The sequence below is a fragment of the Moschus berezovskii genome, chromosome 28 (genome assembly GCF_049115385.1).
Source record: "Moschus berezovskii isolate FMDL1 chromosome 28, NW_MosBer_1.0, whole genome shotgun sequence".
NCBI lineage: Eukaryota > Metazoa > Chordata > Mammalia > Artiodactyla > Moschidae > Moschus > Moschus berezovskii.
The window spans coordinates 11,552,983-11,573,190 of NC_142487.1; the positions used below are offsets into that span (position 1 = coordinate 11,552,983).

General features: G+C 46.9%; 1 protein-coding gene across 3 annotated transcripts in view; it reads left to right on the forward strand.

Annotated features, from left to right (window-relative positions):
- The window catches only part of GNAL (G protein subunit alpha L), a 64,726-nt gene that overhangs the window by 30,855 nt on the left and 13,663 nt on the right, over nucleotides 1-20,208 (forward strand). For all 3 annotated transcript variants that reach the window (XM_088833388.1, XM_088833389.1, XM_055417226.2), the window contains one exon: nucleotides 16,235-16,332. In XM_088833388.1, coding sequence (XP_088689514.1) covers nucleotides 16,235-16,332 — 98 coding nt within the window. The remainder of the gene's footprint in view (nucleotides 1-16,234; nucleotides 16,333-20,208) is intronic.

The following is a 20,208-nucleotide window of genomic DNA, read 5'->3' on the forward strand; positions in this document are numbered from 1 at the left end:
CTGTAGCCACCAGGCTCCTCTGTCCATGGGATTCTCCAGGCAAGAATACTGGAGTGGAGTGCCATTCTTTTCTCCAGGGCATCTTCCCAACCCAGGGATTGAACTCAGGTCTCCTTTATTGCAGGCAGATTCTTTACCATCTGAGAGGAGAGATTGGGTAGGTAGACCTGGCTTCTGTGGGCTCCCCTGGCTTCATCCCTGGGAAGCTCCGCCCAGGTGCTGGGAGTGGAGGGGGTGAGGAGGAGGCTTCCTGGGGCAGGTAGGGGGCTGGGCTGCTCCAGGGCAAATCTGTGTGCCTGGAGCCCCCCAACAGGTAGAACATGTTGCAGCGGTACATGTTAGCACTCTGACAATCCGAGGAAACAGGGTGCTGGGCTGTGCTTAGAGGTGCCAGCTTGGGTGCCCAGGTGCTTCCACCCCCACCCAGCACCAGCCAGTAAGGACCCATGGAGCTCCTTGGTCTGAAGGAGTTCCTCACTCAGATTTTCCAAGGGTTTTCTTTTTCTCTCTCGAGCATACATTTCATCATCTTAGGTAAAAGGAGTCAATTGCATTGTTTCTGTTTTGTCTTGGTTTTCTTGACACATCTTTCTTGAATTGGATCCACGTCATCATATGTAAGGCCATAAGGGATGGTTCTGACCAGAGCCCCGGAGTGAGTCCCCCTCCAGCAAAATATCAGCCAGTGTCGGCCCTGAAGGGGTTACAGCGCCTGCTCCTCTGGCTGAGCCCCGTGTTGAGCTGTTATTGAATCTTGAAAGATTTCCACCCACCTCCCGCCCACTCTGCTGGCAAGTGAAAGACATTTGAATCTGTTTCCCAAGGGAGAAAATGATTAAAGTGAAAGAAAATGACTGTTCCCTGTTCTGAAAAGGAGAGGGAAGAGGGGGCTGTGACCCTCCCATGCTGCTCTGTACCTGGGGAGAGCGGGATGGGGTGTCAGGAGCATCCGCCCCGGAAACCAGGAGGAGGAGGCCAGTCCCAGCTGCCTCCCGTGCCTGGTCGGCTCAGAATCCAAGGTCCTGAAACAGAGCAGGGGATGCAACTCAAGAGACCCCCAATAACTGAAATGCAGAAGGGAGAATGTAGGGGAAGGAAGGGAAACTCGGTTGATGTCTCCTCCCCTTGAGCCCTGGAACCGCCAGTGGAGATGAATCCGATTTGGAGTCCCATCTAAATGAGAAGTAATGGTATTTTTACACATGACTCAGGATTGTATGTTCCTGATGGTCCTCACACATCTCCATTTAAATCTTTTGTATTTTATGAGCATCATTTTGTAATTCGTTAGTTCAGCTCGCCTTTTTGCATCCCAAGCTAATGAAACTATTCAGGCTGTGTTTGTGGAGCCCCAGCTGTGCTCGGGGCATCCGGTTAAGGGCTCAGGGAGTGGAGTTGAGATTTTTAAAATAATCCCTGTTCTCAGGCTCATGGTCTAAAAGGTAGAAAGATGAGACCAGCACGCATGAAAAGCTGCAGATCAAGAGATCCTAGGATTTCACCAGATCCTTGTCTAAAATTGTCTCTGTATGCATGCTAAGCCGCTTCAGTCATGTCCAACTCTTTGCAACCCCATAGACTGTAGCCCGCCAGGCTCCTCTGTCCATGGTATTCTCCAGGCAAGAATACTGAAGTGGATAGCTATTCCCTTCTCCAGGGGATCCTCCCGACCCAGGGATTGAATTCGGGTCTCCTGCATTGCAGGCAGATCCTTTACCATCGTCCGAACCACCAGGGAAGCCCAAGTATGAATGTGCTTATATATATAGAAGACCTCGGCGTCATTGGGCAGCCTCATTAACTAACAAACGCTCAACCTGAATGGGTGGTTTCCTGTGTTGGCGATGACCTGCCTCAGTCCGTTTTTATGTGGTGACTTTCTTGTGTGTACTTGGCAAGCTCAGTGGGCTCGTGGGCCCATGCGCCGGGCCAGCTCTTCAACAGAAAAGGCAGAGAGGGTGGTTGGGGCCCCTGGTCCAACTGTCTTCCACAGACTTCCCTTTTTATCTCCTGCTGCCCCAGTAAATAACTCTGACCAAACCCTGAGCAGACCCCATAATCAAGCCTTCGAGCTCTGAAGCAGCCTGAGAACTTGGAGGCCTCAAGGTCTAGGCATTATTCCCAAATTGGCACCTCAGGATCATCTAGGGAGCTTTTAAAGCAAGATCCCTTTGCCTGCCCTTGGAGACTTTGAGTAGGAACTCTCAGGGGAAGGTCCAAGGAATCTGTGTGTTTGAAAAGCTCCCTGAGGTTTCTGCCGCGCCCTCAGGTAGAGATGAGCTCGTGTGTGGTTCTCAGCCCTGGGTGGGCCCAGCTGCGGCGGTGGACTTGCAGTGCCTCTTAATCTCAGGGTATAGGAGCTGCTGGGCATAAATGTAGCTGTACTTCACCATCACAGTGATAACTGCACTTTCCTGTGGGTATTTTTATATTTACAATTCAGGATAGGTCTTGATTCATTCAAAGTCAGCAACAGCATTTTTGCTTGAAGAGAGAATGTGTGATAAATATGAAGGATTGGTCATAATGAGGGCTTGACACCTCTTCCATCAGGACACCTGCGCCCCCTCGAGTGGGTGGTCCAGCCCCAGGCAGGGTGGCCTGAGCCTCCTCAGCCTGTCCTTCTGCTCCCACCCCTGCCAGACCTATGGGGACACAAGTGGATTGCACATCAGGGCTTCCCTGGTGGCTCAGTGGTAAAGAGTCTGTCTGCAGTGCGGGAGACCCAGGTTTGATTCCTGAGTCAGGAAAATCCCCTGATGCAGGGAATGGCTACCCATTCCAGTATTCTTTCTTGGGAAATCCCATGGACACAGGAGCCTGGCGGGCTACAGTCTGTGGGGTTGCAAAGAGTCAAGACACAACTGAGTGACTAACACTTTTATTTTTCACTTTCAACCTGAATAGAAAATAAGAAAGATAGAAGGACTCAGGTCACTGATGCAAACATGAGAAGAAAATTCTAGGAAAACAAGTTCAAGGTTTCAGTTTGCTAGAGATGGAAAAGGGCCCAGGAAAGGTGTTCTTTTCTAAAACATAGTGAGATGCCACATGTATTCAAGGTCAAAAAATTAAAGTGGGGAATGGTTTCTAATGGTGTGACTGGACTCACTGAGTGGAGCGTGAGATCAAGGGGGGCTCACCCTGGGCCCTCACCCCCCTGCCTGGGACGGAGAGGCCTCCAGGACAGTTGTCATGGCTCTGATTCCCACTGTGCCATCACTGAGTCCCTGGAGGGGGCTGTTTACCAGCTGGATTCTCTGCATCCTGGTGCAGATGCTTCAGGATTCCTAACTCAGGGTGAATCCTCACTCTACGCGGGGCTGGGGGTGCCTCTGGGGGTGAATCCTTAACTCCACGTGGAGGGGAGGCATGTGAGGGTGGGTGAGTCTGTTTGGCCTTGATCTGTGAGACCCCTGGGCATTTACTATCGTGTCCAACTCTGTGGTTTGCAGCCTGTTGGTTTTTCTGTCAAAACTGTTTCAGTGCTTCGTCAAAGGAAGGGAATGCACTCAGGATGCACAGAGCGAGGTGCCCTGAGGGAAAGGGTGCTGGGACCCTAACAAGGGTTTCCAGGAGAGCGAGGCTCTGAGAGGTCTGCTGGCCACAGTTATTTTCGCATCCCCTGTCTGTGGTGGCTTCATTGCCAGCCACCCGAACAGGGCCAGCAAGATGTTTTTCTGTAGCCATAGCAGAGCCGTAGACACCCAGGCGGGAGGGGGTCCCAGAGGAGCCATGAGGGACCCGAAGTGCCTTCCCAGCAGAAGACTGATTATCAAGAGATCACGCTTGTTTGTTTGAAACAAATGAGCTGATTTCTCTCCTGGGTGTTTTTCTTGGTAAAACATTTTAACAGCTTAAAAAAATATATATATATAAATCAGAAGCCTATAACCAATACCACACAATCTAAATAAGACGCTAACCCCGTATTGCGGAGAAGGCAATGGCAAGCCACTCCAGTACTATTGCCTAGAAAATCCCATGGATGGAGGAGCCTGGTAGGCTGCAGTCCGTGGGGTCGCTAAGGGTCGGACACGACTGAGCGACTTCACTTTCACTTTTCACTTTCACACATTGGAGAAGGAAATGGCAACCCACTCCAGTGTTCTTGCCTGGAGAATCCCAGGGACGGGGGAGCCTGGTGGGCTTCCGTCTATGGGGTCACACAGAGTCGGACACGACTGAAGTGACTCAGCAGCAGCAGCAGCAGCAACCCCGTATTGAATCCCCTCCCCCAAGTAGTATTCCCTCCCCCATGTAATACCCCTCCCCCGTGTAATATCCCCTCCCTCATGTAGTATCCCCCTCCCCCATGCAAGGAAATCAGCGACTAGATTTTCTTGGGGGGGGGGGTGATGGAGATACATGGTCGCATGTATAGAGCACATGACCCACTCAGATAAGACATCATCATTAGAGAGCAGCCAGGTTAGCTTACAGGTGTCACCAAGACTTGGTGGCTCCCTGGTTTTGTGTCTCCCACCCAGTCAGTGAAGCCACCCTGTTCTAGGCTCCTGACTGTTACCACCTTCATCGCTCGAGTCCTACAAGTTCTTTGCGTTTAATTCCACCTCCTTTGGAGACCTCTCCAGTCTGCTCTGAAATGGATACTCTCTCCCTTTCCTGAACTCCTGCAGCTTTCACTTCCCTGTGGCTCTAACTTTGGTCGCTGTATTATACCCAGTACTTACTCCCTTCATTGTCACCTAGTTATTCGGTGTATGAGTCGTTTTGTGTTAACTTCTTGGGACCAGGAGTCGTGGCTTATTCTGGTGGTCCCTGTCCTAAGCTCTTTGCTGGGTCCTGGGGATATAATCCACATAGTTTCAAGCTCCCTGAGGACAGGGCTACCTCCACACTCACCGCCGTCTCCCAGTCCCCAGCACAGAACCTGGCACAGAAATGGAACTCAGTAAATATTTGGTGAATGCTTGGTTGATTGTTGACCCTCAGGAAATACTTTGGCTATGTTGACAAATTTTGAGGGAGAAGGTCATCCTTGTTTTACACTATCTTTGACAGATCATTATCACAGTAAACATTCCGTGAAAGATTCTTGAGAGTTCATTTGTGGGAGAATGAATGTGAAAGTCGTTCAGTTGTGTTTGACTCTTTGTGATCCCATGGACTGTAGCCTGCCAAGCTCCTCCATCCATGGGATTTTCCACACAGGAATACTGGAGTGGGTTGCCATTTCCTTCTCCATGGGAGAGAGAGCAGGACAAAATTTTTAATATGACTTAGTAAGGACTTGTTATAGTGTTGAAATATGTCATTTTCCAACAAAAATTCATGTGAATTTGAGAAATAACCTAGGTTGAACTAACCCTACAATATGCATAACCTCACACCACACACAGAAGTTAACCCAAAGTGGACCAGTGGCCTAAATCTAAGAGTTAAAACCATCAAATGCTTAGAAGAAAATATAGGTAAACATCTTCATGACTTTGGATTTGACAGTGATTTCTTGGATGTGACATCAGAAACTCAAGCAACAAAAGAAAAAATAAACACATTGGACTTGATCAAAATTTAAACTGTTTATGGGACTTCCCTGGTGGTCCAGTGGTTAAGACTCCATGCTTCCACTGCAGGGGATGCAGGTACGATCTCTAGTGGGGGAACTAAAATCCCGTGTGCTGCAAGATGTGGCCAATAAAAGAATAAAAAACAGGGAGACAATGGAAACAGTGACAGGTTTTATTTTCTTAGGCCCCAAATCACTGCGGGCAGTGACTGCAGCCACAAAATTAAAAGATGCTTGCTCTTTGGAAGAAAAACTATGAAAAACCTAGACAGCCTATTAAAAAGCAGAGACATCACTTTGCCAACAAAGGTCCATGGAGTCAAAGCTATGGTTTTTCCAACAGTCATGTACAGATGTGAGAGTTGGACCATAAAGAAAGCTGAGTGCTGAAGAATTGATGCTTTCGAACTGTAGTATTGGAGAAGACTCTTGAGAACCCCTTGGACTGCAAGGAGATCAAACCAGTCAATCCTAAAGGAAATCAGTCCTGAATATTTATTGGAAGGACTGATGCTGAAGCTGAAGCTCCCATACTTTGACCACCTGATGTGAAGAGCCAGCTCATTGGAAAAGACCCTGATGCTGAAAAAGATTGAGGACAGGAGGAGAAGGGGACAACAGAGGACAACATGTTTGGATGGTATAACTGACTCAATGGACATGAGTTTGAACAAGCTCCAGGAGATGGTGAAGAACAGGGAAGGACAGGGAAGCTGCAGTCTATGGGGTTGCAAGGAGTCAAACTAAGTGACTGAACAACAACCATCTGTGTTCAAGTTTAAATCAGAATCACGTTCAAGCGCTGGATGAGAGTGAAAACTTTGTTACACAGGCCTCACTGCTCAACTCCATTAAGGTTATTGCTGTCTTTCACTTGCTAAGGCATGTCCAGCTCTCTGCGACCCTATGGATTGCAGCCTGTCAGGCTTCCTTGTCCTTCACTATCTCCTGGAGCTTGCTCATATTCATGTTGTTTGAGTTGGTGATGCCATCCAACCATCTCATCCTCTGCCACCCCCTTCTCCTCCTGCTGTCAGTCTTTCCCAGCATCAGGGTCTTTTCCAGCGAGTCAGCTTTTCACATCAGGTGGCCAAAGTGTTGGAGCTTCAGCATCAATGCTTCCAATGAATAAATGTTTAATAAAGCTACTAAGTACTGAGATTAATTAAGCATGATAAATCAAAAGTTCCAACTCAATAACTCTTGTAAAATGGTTCTATATGTTTCTCTTGGGAAAGGAGGCCTTCTCCTAGGTATACACCCAAGAGAGTTAAAAACACACATTTCCACAAATATTTGTACAGGAATGTTCATAGCAGCATTGTTCACAACAGCCAAACAGTGCAGCAACCCAATGTCCATCAAAGGATGAGTGGATGAACACATGTGGTCTGTCCACATGGTGGGATCTTATTTGGTCAAAAGCAGAATGAAGCACTGACCCATGTTACAGCCTTGAAAACTTGTTAAATGAAACAAGCCTAACAAAAGGCCACATGGAGTATGAAGTCCATTTGTAAGAAATGTCCAGAATAGGCAGGTCGGTGGAGACAGAAGGTGGACTCATGATTCAGGGACAGAGGGAGGTGAATGAGGAGTGAGGGACTGCTCCTGGGTACAGGGTTTCTTTGAGGTGATGTGTGTGTGCTTGGTTATGTCCGACTCTTTGCAACCCCATGGACTGTAGCCTGCCAAACTCTTCTCTCCATGTAATTCTCCAGGCAAGAATACTCAAATGGGTTGCCATTTATTTCTCCAGGGGATCTTCCCATCCCAGGGATCAAACCCACATCTCTTAAGTCTTCTGCATTGGCAGACGGATTCTTTACCAGTGATGGACGTGTTCTAAAGGTGATCGTGGTGGTGGGTGCACAACTCCACGAATAAACTAAAAACCAGATTTGTACACTGTAAATGGGTCAACTGTATGGTGTGTGCATTAAAGGTCAATAAAATGGCTCCATTAAAAATAGAAAGAAAGAGGGAAAATACAAAACTCAGAATCAGAGAGTCCCAGAACTGGAAGAAATCTTAAAGATGATCTCTCGCAAACTCACGAGTGCAGAATGTCAAGGTCTCTGGTTCTCTAGACACTTTTCTTTCCCTTTTGTGTCAGATGCCAGATTCTCAGCTGCTGCAAAATTGCAGAGATCAGCAGCACCTTTGAGATCTGTTATTTTGTGGAAACATGAGTCCCCTAATCCCTTCAGAAATGCACCAAGGGTGTCGTATTTCCTCGTAGCTGTTTCATCTCACGGAGACCGTATGGTCCTACTGAGGACACCCTCAGCCTGTTGTGGGTGCCTGGTACACATATCGCTTAGTTAATTACAAAGAGCCCTCTTAGTAACTGGGGATCCTGGGCCCCCGCCCCCAGCCTGCTCCCCATCCTCCTCCCCACCCCCTGGCAGTCTACAGGACAGAAGAGCCTGGCAGGCTGCTGTCCATGGCATCGTGAAGAGCTGGACACAACTGAGTGACTGAGCATGCACTCACTGTTCATCTTCGTCTGCTATGGTCCTTTGTATACATGCATTATAAATTGTATTGATATCCACGACCCTGGGGACAACTGCCAGTGTGGAGACTTGGGGGCTCAGCTCCCAGGCGCCTTTTCACGGGGCTGCACATGTTCTCCTAAGGAGGCTCAGTCCTTGTTTCTAGAAAGTGGCTGCAGTTCTGTTCAGCCAGCCCCTCCCCTCCCCTGCTGTAAGTCAGGAGTCTGGGGCCTTGCAGGGTCTGGGAGCTGTGGTGCAGCTCAGCCCAACAGCAGTGCCCTCAGGGCTCCTGTCCCCAGGGCCCATTCTTGCCACCATAGCCAGCCTCATGCTAGTGACCCAGACACCCCCCGCCCCATGTTCAGAACCCATGCCCCCTCCTCAGCAGCTGGTGATGCCTTGTACCAGCAGATGTCCTCAGGCCTGCACGGCCTCCTGTTCCCCGCCATGTGCTCCTGTCAGGGCCTTTTGGCACCTGGCGGCCTAGTCACAATGCTGCCAGATCTGCACCCTTGAGTTTAGGTCCTGTCCTAGTGCCCGGAACCAAGGACTCCCAAACCTTCCCCCGGCAGCACTTCACAGGCCAGCCCTCAACCTCTCGCCAAGTCTGTCCTCCTAGTGCCACCCCCACCTACTGGTTTTATCTTTCCACCACTCTCTCCCTGCCCACTCCTGCCGCACCCCTCACAGGCACATCCTCACCCACCTCCTCCACCTATCAGCTTCGTGTTCCAGCCGCTGCCCAGAAGGACTGCCCTGTCCCCGGGGAACAGGGCACAGTGACCAGAGTGAAGGACCCCTCCCACCCTACCAGGCCGGAACCCAGGCCCTCAGATACTAGAATCCACAATCAAATGTTGTCTTAGGATTCCTTGCTAGGCTCCTCTATTATGTCCTACAGTAAAGTTTCCCCAAATACATATGTATCTAATTCTGTGGGAATGCAGCAAACACCTTTTTAAGACATTTGCTTTAATCTCGTCCCCAAAAATGGGCCTTCTTCTTCCTCTTTGCCTCTCAGCACATAAAGCAGACAGGACTCAGAGTGACTAAGAGACTGAGAATAATACCTCCAGGTGTTGCATAATCAAGTTGACACCACGGAGAACTTTGGGGAGACAACTTGACAGAGCCTGTCTGGAAGTAAAGACCAAAGTCGTGATTCTTTGAGTGTCTTACCCCTAATGAAAATACATAATTATTTTATATCTGTTCCCACACAAATAAGTTTCTCCCATGATCTCTTTGGCATGCTTCAAGTGCACGAGAATTGGGATTTTAGAGAGAGAATCTCAGATATAAGAGTGGGAGTATTGTGAATGAGAAAAATCAAAAGCTAAGAAATTAATTTTATGGGAAAGAATACTTTAAGGAAAATTATATGTTCCCATCACAGTGGGGTAGATTTAACTACTGTGGGTCATGGATCTTATTACTAAAACTTATCAATTTTGTGCGACTATAATTTTGAAACAAAAGGTAGAGAGTCTTTAGACAAATCTTACTGGACATTTTTTTTGTTTGGCTGCATCAGGTCTTGGTTGTGGTTTGCAGGCTTAGTTGCTCTGCAGTATGTGAGATCTGAGTTCCCAGACCAGGGGTTGAACCCACGTCCCCTGCTTTGGAAGGAGGATTCTTAACCACTGGACCACCAGGGAAGTCCCTTACTGTATCTTTTTTTCAAAAACCTTTAAACCAAGTGCAGCCTGGCCACTGTGGTTCGCAAAGGCCCCTTTGGCTCACTCACGCTGCACTTTGGAACCACAGGGAGTTCTGATTCTGCCCCAGACCTTGTGAGTCATGCTTCAGGGAAAAAGAGGCTAAAGCTACATGGGTAAGTCTGTGCTCAGCTACACAGGAAGGAAGTGAAAGCCTCTAGAAGTCATACATGAAATTAACAAGGTTGTAGGATACAGGATCAAATATAGAAATTAACTGTATTTCTTTGTACTAACCATGAAAAATTCCAAAAATGATTTTTTAAAAAGAATACACCTTCAAAATAACACCAAAAATTTACTTAGTCAAAAAATCTTAACAAACGATGCGGAAAATGTGGTACACTGAAAACTAGGAAACATTATTGAGAGAAAATAAGACATAAATAGATATACCATGTTCATGGATAGAAAGTTCATTACTATTAAGGTGGCATGTTCCCCAAAGTAGCCTAGAAAGACAGTGCAATTCCAGCCAAGATACCAGCAGCTTTTCCCTAGAACCTGACAGGCCCATTCTCAGATGTATGTGGAAACTCAGAAGACCAAGAATATTTCACTCTCATAAAGAAAATAAAACAGTAATAAGAAGACATACAACTCAATTTTTTTAATGGGAAAAATATTTGAACAGATACTTCAAAAATAAGACATGCAGGTGACCAACCATCACATGAAAAGATGTCCACCATCATTGGTCATTGGGGAGATGCAAACTAAAGCCACAGCCAGATGCCAGTATGCACCCATTAGAATAATTAAAAATTTTTAAACTGACAAAAACCAAGGTTTGGGGGAACTTGAGATTTGGAGGAACTCAAACCCCTAACACACTGCTCTTGACAGTGTAAATCGAATGGCCACTTTGGAAAACAATTTAGCATTTCTTTTAATGTTAATCATGCACCTTCCATGTACCCCAGCAATTCCACTCCAGGGTATTAATCCTAAAGAGATGATAATGGAAGCCCATACAAAGCCTGGTACCCAGATACTCCTACAGTGTTACTCATAACTGTCAAAACCCAGAAATAACCCAGTGTCCATCCACTGGTGAGTAAATAAACAAAATGTGATCTTACTTATACAATGTAATAAAACTGAGCAGTTTTTTTTAAGCTACTAATAACAAAACAGGTGAATCCCAGAAAACTCAGGCTAAGTGAAAGAAGCCAGACCCAAAAGAGTATGTGATTTCACTTACATGAAGTTTCTAGAAAGGCAAAACTATAGAGACTGAAGTAGATTGTCAGTTGTCTGAGACTGGGGCAGGGATGGGGGAGGTGGCGTGGAGGTGGTAGAGAGGCTCTGAGACTTGGCTGTGTTGGTGGGTGTGTGACTGGATAACTACATGGGTGAATTTTAGGGCATATAAAGTAAACCTCCAAAGACTGCTAGAGATGATTCTAAGAATAAAGCAGGCTGCCCAGGGTGGGGTTCAGGGGAAGGCGAGTGCGTTTACTCTCAGTGGTCTCCAGCCACAAGGAGCTGCTACAGGCGGGGAAACAGGAAGCTGGCCCAGCCCACTGAGCTGCTTCCAGATGCAGCCAGATGCTTCCGTCATGGGGCTCGGACAAGTGTGAAGGATTCGTGATCCTTCCCATTTTGTCATCTGTAGAACAGGAGCTGCATCACCTGCACAGTGGGACATTTGAGACTCAAAATGAGCCCTCGGCCAGGAGACCCTGAGAACCTTGCCTGGGACACACGACGCCCCAGGAGGGGCCAGGTGACCCCACCTTACGTTTGGTTTCTTGCTGTGGTTTTTTGGCCACAGAGGCTGTGTTTCATGCCGGAAAACACAAAAGCTTGGGGACCCCTGATTACTGTTAATACTTTGGTTTTTTCTGGGTCTTCATTGCAACATATGGGCTTTCTCGAGTTGTGGAGCATGGGCTTAGTTGCCCCACAGCTTGCGAGATCTTAACTCCCCAACAAAGGCTTGAACCTGCATCCCCTGCATTGGAAGGCAGATTCTTAACCACTGAACCATCAGGGAAGTCCCCTTTAGCATGGTTTCTGAATGCTATTTCTAAATAGAATTTCAGGCATCCTGTATTCACTTAGACCTGAGGATGGACAGAAATTATAAATAACCAGGCATGACAGATCCAACACGCACTTTCAACTTGACATCCACCAGATATCTGAAAAGAGAAATGACAGAAGCCTATTAGATCACCCTGCTTTCTGAGGGGTAAAACTGAGTAGGTGCATTTTAGATGAATCAGACTCAAACTTGAGCTTCAGAAAATTATATTTAAATGGCTACTCACCTGAAACAAACTGCCTGTTTCTAAGGCCCACTTGATGATGTGATGATCACTGTCCACTCTGTTACCATGAACGGTTCCTTTAATCTTTTATTTTGCTTCAACGTGGGCTTCCCTTGTGGCTCAGCTGGTAAAGAATCCGCCTGTAATGCAGGAGACCTGGGTTCGACCCCTGGGGAGGGAAGAGCCCCTGGAGAAGGGAAAGACTACCCACTTCAGTATTCCAGGCTGGAGAATTCCATGGACTGTATAGTCCATGGAGTCACAAAGAGTCGGACACAACTGAGCAGCTTTCACTTGCACTTTTGCTTCAACGAGGTCCATAAAGGATTTGGTGCCACTCACAAGGTTATAACACAAATTAATTAAAAAGATGAAGTATGGCGGAAGGGAACTAGGAGCAGGAAAGCAAGTGATGTGAAGCAGACTGAAGTAGGTGCCCAGAGCATAAGGCAAGGTCCGCACCCACGCTCGGACCCATGCCCAGACCAGGGTTTCTGAGCTTCTGTGCCATCAACTCAGTGATATAAGTGAAGAAGAGTCACAGCATCCCAGAGCATTAAAAATAATAAAATTGAAAGAGCAATTGCCTGAGAGATGCAAAAAACTATTCCTGACACTAAAAGAGGGATATTTTCCATAAGTCATCCTGGGAATAAAATTTTCACTCCACCCACCGAAGGTTTCCACAAGCCTCAGAACAGGGCACGGAGTGTGGGAGCAGCCCCACTTGAGACCCGGGTGCCCTCCAGACCCCTGGACCACATTCAGCTCACCAGACAAGAAGTATTTTTGACTTTGATTTTTATTTCCAAAATGAAAAATGTATTTTAAGAGTTAGTGTAACCAAAAAGTTGTTTTATTGTATTAGAAGAAAAATCATGCAAGGATTTTTTTACATTTCTTGTTGGCATACATCTATTTCTATTTTAAAGCAGTAATGAAGAATTTAAAAGCAAAAAAAAAATGTTACTCACCTGAGAATTCCAAGCTAGCTTTGAGTATACTTTATATCTACAGAGAGGTGTAAATAGCAGAACCAGAAGGCAAGTGCTATGCTAGGAAATGGAGAAGTTGGGTATTTAATATTTTTAGTTTAAATTTTGATTTCAACATCAAGATTATGCTGTAACAATTTAAAACCTTACTTTAGGTTTAATTTGGTATCATTATCATTTTTATTTTCTATAACACAACTAAAACTTCTTTGAATAAGAGTAACGTAAATCTATATATATTTCAGTTGCTAAATATGTGAGGATCACAAGGTGATTCTCATATTCTGTAATACAGAAAAAATAGGAAGTATGACTTAGTAATTTTCTCTTTATGCTCTCAGTTTCAACTCCCAGATGTCAAAAACAAGTGACACTTCACTGTGAATCACCCTTTCTTTTTAGACACACACACACAACACTGAAATTATTTTTATTTAGTATTGTTCATTTTAGTTGCTAAGGGAGGCATACTAAAGTTATTCCTCATATTTACTTCCCAGTTGTCTTAGCAAATGTAGGAGGATTCTAGCCAGGCTCTGGACAAATGTTTGCTTCCAGCTGCAGTGGTTCATGATGTCACAGAATCATTTCTTTACTGGTTTGTATATTGTTATTTGAGGTTGTGGTATTGTGGCTATACCCCTGAAGGAGGGCATGGCAACCCACTCTAGTATTCTTGCCTGGAGAATCCCATGGACAGAGGAGCCTGGTGGGCTATGGTCCATAGGGTCGTAAAGAGTCAGACACAACTGAATCAACTTAGCACGCACGCACATGGTGGCTGTGATTTCTAAACCTTTATCTTTTAGAAATGATGTTGAAATAAAACAATGGTGTAAGAGAACTGCAAATAAAAGTGGGAGAGAAGGCCTGAGATAGAGAGAGAGAGACCAGCCACACGATGAGTGTGGAATCTCTCTGTAGGTAGTGAGTGCTCGGAGGCAGTCTCTCTGCTTCTGTGTGACGTCTTCCCTGATGAGAAGGTAAATAAGTCACAGCCACAGCCACCCTGGAATTTTCCACAAAGGTCTGAGAACTCCTTAAAGAGTAAATGTGGAGACTCCTGGACACCTGGCCTTGGTCTTGCCTAAGGTCTTGTTCCCGAGGAGGAAGATGAAGCAGATTGAAGTTGCCCCTGTTTTCTTGGCGTCATCCACGGCGTCTGCTGTAAGGTCACAGCGTCTGCTGTAAAGTCACAGCAGCCAGGTTCCTACCTCTCTGCTGTTGTCAGCATCACCCCCAAGAACCGTGCATTTTGTTCCTTGGACCGAGCACCCCTCTGTGACTCTGTTTCCAAGGCTTCTGCTCAGACTATTAAAGAAAAATTTCACTTACATTACTGAGTTGATAGCACAGAAGCTCAGAAACCCTGTCTGGGCACGGGTCCGAGCTTGTGTGTAGACATTACCTTATGCGCTGGGTACCTACTTCAGTCTGCTTCACATCACTCACTTTCCTGCTCCTAGTTCCCTTCTGCCATACTTTGTTTTTTTAATTAATCCTGTAATCCTGACCCTTGTTAAAGATAGGAAGGAACTTTGTTCCAGGACCACTGCACGAGAGGTTGCAGTGGGGGAAAAGGGGCGCTCAAATTCTGGCATCACCGAGACAGTGGCATCACTGCCTTCCAGGACTGGCAGATGCTAGCACAAGAGAGCATTTCTCTTTAAATGTGTGTGTGTGGTGTGTGGCTCTTAGAAAGAAGCTTTTAAGGAAGCCTACAGACAGACCCCTTCTCTAGAGAGGTGGGAGCAGCCCTGGAAGGTTCCAGAAGGAAGCGTCAGTTCAAGGGGCAAGATAAAAGCTGAGGGTCCAGCTCCTCTCCTTCACATGGACACTGTCCACTCCTGTCCCCTGTGGACAGTATGGATTTGTTGTTGATGCCAACAGGCAGGCAGACATGATAGACACAAAGACTCATGGCGTAAGCTTAAACATTGTTCCTGACATTAGGAGTCAGGATGAGACATACTGGAATCTGGTGATGCTTGCACTCAGGGCCCCCACTTCCCTTCCCGGGTTCTGGACCTATACCTGTAATTCTGTGTTTCCTTTTTCCTAGAGGGCCTAAAACTTGTATAAGTGTCAGGCCCCTCAGAACTGGGATCCACCCTTGTATGGAACTGTGAATCTCTAAAAAATGTGCCAACTCAGTTTGTTATTTTTTTTCTGCAAAGAACCTGTGTGATTCTTAGGGAGCATAGCCTCAGCTGCTTCCTGGAGGGTTTGCCCCAGACCCTCCCCTGCAGATGAAAGGTGGAAGTCAGTGCTTCCTGGTGTGGGAAGAGATATAAATATTCTAACAAAGAGTATCTTGAAAATTTACATAACTTCTTTTATATTTAGTTGCTAATGTATAGTCATCTGCTGCCATAGCGCTGCTCATTTAAAATGGGTAATTTTGGAAATACAGGTTCACAGAGTCACCTTTACCCAGGCAGCCAGCTTCCCGCTTCAGAGGCTGCTGGTGCCATAATGGATGGGCTTGAATGAAAATTCCCGGTTCATGCTTACCTCAGAGTTTCTTAAAAAGACCAGAAGGCAATAATCACTATCCCCAAAGATTATAATTTTAAAAGTTTCTTTCTCATGTACCTAATGCTTCTGGGCAGAACATAACTTATGAGGTCAGTCATGTCTGTTCATGATCGTGGCTTCATTCTCACCTAGAAAATTAAAAATGAGGGTGTTGGTCACTCAGTCGTGTCCAACTCTTTGCAACCCCATGGACTGTAGCTCGCCAGGCTCCTCTGTCCATGGAATTCTCCAGGCAAGAATACTGGAGTGGGTTGCCATTTCCTTCTCTAGGGGAACCTCCCAACCCAGGAATTGAATCCAGATCTCTTGCATTATAGGCAGATTCTTTACCATTTGAGCCATCAGGGAAGCAGCTAAAACAGACCTTGCCATTATAACAAGTGTGTTTTTTCATGGCTGAAGTGGCCATTCTGCTAGTCAAGTCGCTGAGTCTTAAGAACTGTAAATTCTTAGTGGTATGGATAGTTGATGAATGTCATTAATTTTGGACTTGTCACTTCCACTTTGGGAACTCTTTGGGACTATGAGGGTGTTTGACATAGATTGAGGAATGAGGCCTTCCACCCTGTGCAGAGCCTACCTACCCTGCAGATAATTTTATCATTTTCTTTTTCCTTTTAACTTTTGGAAGATGGATAGCACATGTTTTCTTACTCATAACTTTTTCAAATTTCAGGAATTCTTCGATCATGTGAAGAAGCTCTGGGATGATGAAGGCGTGAAGGCCTGCTTCGAGCGGTCCAACGAGTACCAGCTCATCGACTGCGCCCAATAGTGAGTCTGCCCACAAGGCCCGACCCGGGGTGGGCGCCCCCACCGCACTGCCCCTTGGAGTCTGGCTATCCCACCCCATGCAGCAAGTGGCATCACCTGGATATGTGATGACCCAGACGGTCAGGTCATTCTGGCTGCTGCCCAGAGGATGGAATGGAGGCAACGGAGATCCGTGGGTGCTTCAGGGCAGGTGGTGGGCTTAGAGGTGAGCCGTGGTCCATGGGGACAGAGCCAGGCAGCAGATCAGATGAGAGAGGTAGAGAAAAGAGGGGTCAGGGTGACCACATGATGCTATTATTCAGACGGAGACCTGGGAGATGTCGTTAGTGGAGGACAGGACGCCATCCAGCTCCAGTTTGGAGAAGCCAAGCTGAGATACCAGAGCAGAGACAGAGATGGAGCAGGCGGCTGGATGCAGGAGCTGGTGTTAGACGAGAGGAAGCAACCCAGATGTTGACGGTGCCTGTCCACTGATGACTGTAGAGCCTGGACAAGATGAGCGAGTATAGACAGAGGAGAGGTGCTCGGCAATGATGTTCAGTCTGCAGAGGATGGAGGAGTGGGAAGAGAGGGGATCCTCCCAGGAGGCAGGCAGTCTTCAAGGCCAAGACGGAGAGACAGAAGGTGCTGGTGGAGCCTTACTTCACCTCATCTCCCTTGTGCCAGGGAGCCAGCCACACCCCCTCAGCCGCTGGCAGGTGGTGAGCTGCCCCAATTCAGGGAGCCTCTGGGGCTGTCCAGCAGGGCCAGGTTAGCCAGAGGTGCCCACAGACCTTCCCCAGGTGCCCTGAATGACCACCAACAGCATTAATGATCCTCCCTTACGTACACGAAAGTCTGTTTACTGATAAGGATCTGTAGTTAACAGTTGTGCATGCTCAGTCGCCTCTGACTCTTGGCTAATTAACTAGAGCAGTACTTAAAACTTCTCTTTTCCTGCCATGCTTAACAGTTCCTTCAAGACTTGCCTTGAATCCACATCACCTTGTAAATAGACCACAGGCCCTGGTTCACATTTGTGACTGCTTTCCTGTGCTCACTTATTCCACCTTATTCCACAGCCGGATTGCAAAGTCCAGAGAGCTGGGGGGTTTAAATGTGGGTGTGGGGGTGGTGTGGTGGAGCTAAACGCAACCTGAGAGGGTCCTGGGGGCCACCCCTCCCAGAGTGGCCTTCATCTCCCCTCTGAGGCCCTCTCACACTCTTTTCTAAGGCCATGTCACCATCGCTTAAAAACCACAGTGGAATTATATGTTAAATCACAATGTTGTAGAGATGGGAATGTCATATTAAGAAAATGCCAGCAGCTGGAATTCCCAGCACAGCTCAAGATAACATTAAAACCTATATAAGTTTGCATCTGAGGTTCGTGGGGGTATGTCTGATCGCCATTTCCAGCATTTCTTGAGTGAAGTCTCCTGGGTCTTCAGCGCCCTTCAGTATCCCATTAGGAATTTCTCTTTCTTATGAAAAGATTCCATCACCATAGTGATAGAATTAATGATTTACTTTAAAATAGAATATGCAAGGCACATATGACAAAAAGAAGCAGCCTGAGCTTTGCTGGCAAGCAGTCAGGATCCAGATGTTCACTTGGGTAGGGTGCTTCATGGGAATAAAGTCACGGACTGTGTTCTTGTGCAGTTGTTGTAGAATTGACTAAGCAGAGACCCAAACACCCCAGAGCATGCCTGGCACCTGGGGGCCCTTGCTGAACTCCTGCTACCATGTCTCCATGTGGGAGCGGAGGTTCAGGGGGTCCCCTGAGGGGCCTGAGATCAGCACTCCCACCCGGGAGGACCCCAGCCATGATCTGCTATTTCCTTCAGTTCTGTCCTTTCAAATTAGGGAGAGTGAGACTGAGACCCAAGGTGAAGACTGCAGGCTTGTCAGACATCAACACCCTGACTCCAGCTTTGGACTCTGCCCCCCACCACCCCCCCGAACATCACTATCTGGGTTAATCCTAACATCCCCAGCTTGACTTCCTTAATCCATTTTAATATGCATGGGACTCAAGTGGGATCAGCAACCGTTGTCTCTTAATCACGATCTTGTTTTTCCCCTGCACTAAGATTTTGTGGCTGGGGCCAGGGGTTTCAAGAACAAGTAACATTTCATAACACTCGTTAGATGCACGCGTGGTGCCCAGTGTGTTTATGTTGCCAGATGAGATGTTGAAGGAAAGTAGCTGCTTCTACCTCCCATCACTGTGGTTTATGGAAGAAAGGACATTCCAGTGTCCAGCTGGGAATGCCCTGGGACCGGGACACTCAAGCCCGCCTGCCCAGCCCCCAGGTTTCCAGCTGCTTGGAGAATATGTCTTATTCCTCCTTGGAGGCTCAATTCCTGGGAGGGTGTCTTTGCATAAAGTCAGGGCTGTTTGAAATCAGGGCTCAGCATGGGGTTGGTGGGGAGCTGAGCTTCGCCCTGGCAGAGTCCAGGGTTCTGACGCGTCTTCTTTTCCCTTCTCTTAATTCTCGAGAAAAGATCTGCTGACGTCTTGGCATGACTCCAAGTCACTATGTTATCTGCTCAGCAGTCTTGTATTTTGAACCCAGATGCTCACTAAGAAGGGATTCATTCTAAGTCATTTCTTCCATGGCAGAAACCATGGGAATATTTGAAGGGAGGAGATGCTTCCCAGGGGGCTGAACTTCCAGTGAAGAATCCAAGAATGGTCTCACCACAGTTCCTCAGAAACTTAAAACACGGAGGAACCTAGCAGTTTCTCTCCCAGGTACACCCAAGAGATTTAAAAACATACATCCACACAAAAACTGTACACAAATGTTCACAGCAGCATCGTCCACAGTAGCCAAAAGCACGAACAACCCACATGTGCACGAAAGGATGAAGGGATAAACGGACTTGGTCCAGCCACACGCAGGGCTCTTATTTGGCCATAAAATCGAGTGAAGCTCTGACGTGTGTTATAGTATGAGTGAACTTGGAAGACATGAGGCTCAGTGAAAGAACCCTGGCACGAGGGCTACATGCCCTATGACTCCATTTGTATGAAATGCCCAAAAGAGGCAAACTCATAGACACAGAAAGTAGATTAGTGGTTGCTGGAAGCTGGGGAGGGGAAATTGAGAGTGATTCTCATAGACACAGAAAGTAGATTAGTGGTTGCTGGAAGCTGGGGAGGGGAAATTGAGAGTGATTCGAAATGGGTGGGCCCTGCGCCATCTGACAGAGGACCCGGCTGGAGCAGCCTGGGAATAAGCATATTATGAGCTTTAGGGGTTGGCCTCTCGGTAAAAATGAGTGTCTTTGGAGTATCAAACAAGCTGAGCGAATTAGCAGAGATTCTGTTTCATAAGAGGTCCCCGGTGCCCACTGTGAAAAGTAAAAACAATCTCTACGGCATTATCCCCGAAAATGCACTTCCTCTAAGTGCTAATAATAAGTGATTAGGTAGCCATGGAAACAGCTATTTTGGGAGAAAGGAAATCAAAGAAAATTGGATTTCAGAACAGGTTTATAAAGTCAGACTTTACTTAATCTAACTTGAAACTCTGCAGTGTACATAGGGTCTCATGCTTTGCACTGTTGTGTTTCAGACATGTCCATTTACATAATTGGTTTTAGAATACTCTGGAAGAAAGATGCCCCCCAAAGAAAAGAATAGTGGGAAAGGTGAAGTGATTCACAGCTGTGTTAGCGTTAGTTGCTCAGTCATGTCTGACTCTCTGTAGCCCCGTGGACTGTAATGTCAAGCTCCTATGTCCATGGGATTCTCCAGGCAAGAATACTGGAGTGGGTTGCCATTTCCTTCTCTCGGGGATCTTCCCCACCCAGGAATCAAACCCTGGTCTCCCATATTACGGGCAGATTCCTTACCACCTGAGCCACCTTCTAGAAACATCTCAT